Below are 4,988 nucleotides of genomic sequence, written 5' to 3'. Positions count from 1 at the left end.
TTTCATTAGAGAAGAACCCGTCCAGAAGACCTATACAATTTTTTTCTTTTTGATTTTTTACCTGGATTACTGAGATGCATCAGGACAAATCTCACAACTATTTAGAATTATTTAAATAGGAAATAACATTTTTCAGACCACCACGACTAAATTGTTATGGTTACTTTTCTTAGTACGTAGTACTACAGTACACCAGTGGTACTGCTTTCATTAAAGCTTTACATTAAACTGAAACAGTTATGGTAAAAAAAATAAATATAGATAAAAACCGATGAGACTAAATCAATATTACTCTTATTGGGCCCTTGAACAGTTCTTAGTGGTAAAATGATTTTATTTAATCTCCAGGAGTGATGAGAAGTAACTCAGGAGGATGGTGAAGTGATTAGGATCATTTGTAGAACATAACACACACTGAGGGACTGTTTATTTCAAATGGACTTTTCACGCTCACAGAAGGTGGATTACACTCCACTATGCTCTGACGGTTCACTCAGTAAAAGACAGCAGCACCTTAGAAACAATAATTAGAAGGTTCACATAAAAAATAAGTTTTTACAGATGGGCTAGGATTCTGTACAAATTAAAATCAAACACAATTTTATTTCTGCCATTAAATAAATAACATGTTTGGGTTTTTTAGCATCCAAGTATTTATCCTCTTCTGTTCAGTGGGAATGGAGATGCAGAATTTAAATGCCTGCAGTCAGACATTGACATTTAAACCTGAAGTACTACTTCCTGACGCTCCTAATCCTAATCCATGTGTTTGATGAGTTGTATTCAGTTCCAAACTCTGGTTCTTACCACCCAGCAGGCGTTTCCCAGGTCAGCGATTTTGACTCGGATGGATTCGGCGTTGCGGGGGTCCAGTGGGTTGATCAGCAGGTCTGCAGCTCGGGCCCTGACTGTGTGGACACAACATGAGATTCAAAGTGAGTTCATACATGAAGGTTACAAACTTACAGACACATAATCCAAGATCAACTACTTCTGCTTTTTAAACTACTGATATTTAACTGCTGCAGATGAAACATAACTGAAATAAATCATCCAGCAGAGCTCTTCAGAGGAGAAAAGGCAAACATTGTTTTATTTCCCAAAGATCCGGTGCCCCGGCACAAACAGAGCAATGCTGTATATGCTGTTAAGTGCCAGGAGGACTGCGACCAGTTATACAGTACATCGGGGAAACAAAGCAACCACTGTTCAAAAGAATGTCCCAACACAGACGAGCTACATCTAATGGCCAGAACTCTGCAGTTTTCACTCATTTACAGGCCAGCGGTCACTCTTTCAGAGATGAGGATGTTCTCATTCTTGATAGAGAGGAACGTTGGTTTGAGAGAGGAGTAAAAGAAGKCATTTTTGTGAAGAAAGACCGTCCATCATTAAACAGAGGTGGAGGCCTCCGTTTTCAGTTGTCCCCCTCCTACAGCGCGGCCATTGCCAGTATCACTCCACCCCCTGTTAACAATAAGTGTTAATTAGGTGTCAATGAAAGCCATGTGATGTGAGTATCAGTCACACGGAGGCTGGGCTTAAAAGCCTGAATTTTGCCTGAAACTCTCAGACTGAAGAAGTCTCTTGGAGAAGAGACGAAACGTTTCATTAGAGAAGAACCCGTCCAGAAGACCTATATAATTCTTTTCTTTTTGATTGTTTTATTTCATATTTGCTGATCTTGAATAAAATCTAAATTAAATCCTGGTTCTCATTAACATGCAGATTAAAACGTTCAAGGTCAGTAATGATAAAAACATATTTTTTGTGTAAATGTATATTTTTATTAGCAGTTTTAGAGCCTTTAATTGGATAGAATAATTCATTTTTTCCCTCAGTCCCTTAACAAGGTCTTTATAGCAAGAAAAAAACTATGTTTTGCAGAACAAATATGAACCATAAATTTAAAATAAATGCTTTAAGTGAAATAATGTATTTCCAAAATGATTTCACCACAGTACTACTTTAATTCATGATGTTGCAATATAAAAATATTGTGTATTCAAGTAACCAGTTGTTACACTTATTGGTTTACTGAGTAACTGTACATTATTGTTTATTATAATTTAGTCACAGTAAAATCCCAACCCTGTTTGTAGCAAAAGAAAACATTACAACACTAATAACTCTGCAGTTGCCCATCAGGCTGTGGGAGTTAAAGCAAACATTAGTCTGTTGGGAGTAAAAGTCAAGTTCAGAGTTTGGAGCAAACTCCAGCTCCAACAGAACAGACAGAGTGAGGACTGTGGTGTTAGTATGAGACAAATAAACTGCAGCAAATATCAAAAGTCATGAGGAGAAAATAAAAATCCAACCTGATGAGATCAGAGCTCCACAAGGAGAAGTAAACTAGAAACATTTAAAACTCAAAGCATGTAAGTCTGATCTAATGAGACATTAGATGATGCCAATAACTCTGGAACAGCGATAACACTGTACACTTATGAACCAAAACTAAACAAACTATAAGTACACAAACTGTAAGAAGAAACAAAACTGATGTAAGAATAGTAAGAGTCCAGAAATAAAAACATGAACTCAGTAAATAAACAGCGAGTCAACTCCGCTGTAAATGAGTGAGCTCAACTAGGGACCAGATTTATAATGACTGAGGCATCACTGAAACAATTAAACATGTTGAATCTAAACATCAAGGACAAACCAAAGAAGCAGCAACACAGTTCAGTTTCACATGAAGTTACATAATGAAGGTGAAGACAGGAACTGCGGAGTTAAAGAAACGTTTTGAAGGAAATCTCTCCAGGCTGTGACTAATTCAAGACTCAACGTTTGAATTTAGAAAATGAAGTGAATTTGAAATGTCACTGAATATTGAGTGTTTGTGACAAACAAACAGTTAGTGATGTGGCCAGCTCACAAAGCTAGTTCTAGGCCATGCACATTATTTGATTGCCCATCTCTGCCTTCATCAGACCTACCGTTAGCAGCCAGCCCCACTAAGTCATGTTTAAAATGAATGAATGAGTTGATGGGGTTGAGATTTGTAGTCTGCGAGGTGAAGTTTTTGGGTGTTATCATTGTTGAAAAGCTGACACGGAAACTCACATAAATTATTTAAGAATAAAAAAAGAAATGCATTGAAGTACTATACAAAGTTAGGGAGTTTTTCAGTGATAAAGCTCATGTATAAGTTATATAATTGTTCCACATTTAATTTGAAATTATTTATTTGGTTGATTACAGTATTTTATCGGTTAGGTAAATGGCTCACAAAAACATATTACCTTTAAACAGTCAATACAGTTTTGTTAAGAGAGAAAGTTGTTACAATGTCAGGAGGATAGAGATGTTTGTGAAACCTAAATTTAGAACCAATTTATCAGGAGAGTGATGTTAAAAATGCCAGATCAAAGTTCACATTTAAGAGAATGATAAAAGTTGGTTTGTTAAAGAAATATGAAATAATATGTACTCAATACGGTTTGTATTTAAGGAGTTGATGTTTGTGTTTAGTTTTTCATTTTATTTGATTTGTATTTTTTAATAGGATATAGAATTTATTTTGTTTTTAAAATGAATAAATTTCTGAAATAAAAATAATGAAGAAATCTTTAAATTCTTATTGTTTATCATCTACATAGTTTTTAGACCTGGTTGTTCAAAGATGCATTAAATGATTTCAGTCATAGCTCATTAGAATTTAAGGAAAGTACGTTGAGGTGGGTTTGAGGAAAAGTTTGTCAATTTTTTGAACATAAGAATGAAGCGATAAGATTGTAAGGGTCTACGAATGGCACAAAGAAACTGAGAACCTTTGCAGACATTTTGGAGACCCTGTGTGAATGCTGTTTACCAGTTAGCCACCAACAGTGAGATACTACTGAGTCCAGATCTCCTACCTATCACTGTTCCAATTCTCCAACAACTCTTTGTGCTGTTTACCTCGAGGCAGTGCGTGATTTCCAGCTGGCTAAAACGCCACACTGAACACATTGTTTAATTTTAGATTGGCTTGTCTTGATCAGCAGCCAGTGCCATCTCCCTGCAACTAGCATGGCAAAAATTGTTCCACTAAAGTCTTGATGCTGAGCACAAAACAAGCACAAAGGCTCTGGTGGCAACAAAGTTTCAATTTAAATAAAAAACACTGAATCTCATGTGTGTAAACTGTAAACATGCTACATTTCACCTTTAGGTGTGTCTCCTGTGCTTGAGGATGACACGGTGCGACTGCGGTCTGCAGTGGGGCTGTTTGATGATGGCTCTGTTCCGATGTCCGCCGCCCCAACACAAACGGGGTTTTCCGGCTCAGGATCCAGGGGCAGGTCGGGGAAGAGGGGCACGGTGCCGTGATGCTGCTCGCTGGAGCCATTTGTTAGGCCCGGCTCTGCCAGGTCACCGTTGTACATCTCATAGCCGGAGCTGAGGGACACGTCTCTGTCGGTGTAGCTGAGCTCAGACTCCACCAGGGGGCAGAGCAGAGGCTCTGGGGTGGGCGAAGGAGGCGGAGGGGTGCCGGGGTTCGCTCGCTGCTCCTCGGAGCCCAACAAAACGTGACCGTTGGTTTTAGCTGAATTAGTCTTTTTGTTGCTGGGTTTGATTGGGGAGGTGCTGTCTGTGAGGAGGTCAGCCGTCGTCGTGTCGTCATCCTCATCCTCCCCATCATACTCCTCTTCCTCCTGCTCCTTTAAGTCCTCTGCTACCACCGCTGCCTCTTCCTCGCCTTTCTCCTCACTTGTTGGCTTTTCTGTCTCAATCTCTTTATCACCCTCCCCCTCCTCCTCTTCCTCCTCTTCCTCTTCTTCCTCTCCTTGTTCTTCTTCTACCTCCACAACCTTTTTTTCTGTCTCCTCCTCCTCCTTCACATTTTCTTCTGTCCCTTTTGATGCCCCGTCCTCCTCCTCCCCCTCTGCTTGTGCTAAATCTCCGTTACCTTCTTCTGAGATGGGAGGAATGGGAGCATCTTTCTCAGCAACTGGCGTAGGCTCCTCTTCCTCTTCTTCTTCCTCCTCTTCTGCCTCCCT

The 4,988-nt window shown here is 39.4% G+C and overlaps 1 protein-coding gene across 1 annotated transcript in view; it reads right to left on the bottom strand.

The window, feature by feature from the left end:
• The window catches only part of LOC106523414 (voltage-dependent L-type calcium channel subunit alpha-1F), a gene marked incomplete at its 5' end in the record, with an annotated part of 15,441 nt that extends 10,679 nt beyond the window's left edge, over positions 1-4,762 (bottom strand). Inside the window, 2 exon segments of the mRNA XM_014016816.1 lie at positions 808-908; positions 4,154-4,762. Coding sequence (XP_013872270.1) covers positions 808-908; positions 4,154-4,762 — 710 coding nt within the window.
• Positions 4,763-4,988: the final 226 nt, after the last annotated feature.

The sequence above is a fragment of the Austrofundulus limnaeus genome, unplaced genomic scaffold (genome assembly GCF_001266775.1).
Source record: "Austrofundulus limnaeus strain Quisiro unplaced genomic scaffold, Austrofundulus_limnaeus-1.0 Scaffold156, whole genome shotgun sequence".
NCBI lineage: Eukaryota > Metazoa > Chordata > Actinopteri > Cyprinodontiformes > Rivulidae > Austrofundulus > Austrofundulus limnaeus.
The sequence above is the reverse complement of the archived record's forward strand: the minus strand, read 5'-3'. Positions and strand labels throughout refer to the sequence as shown.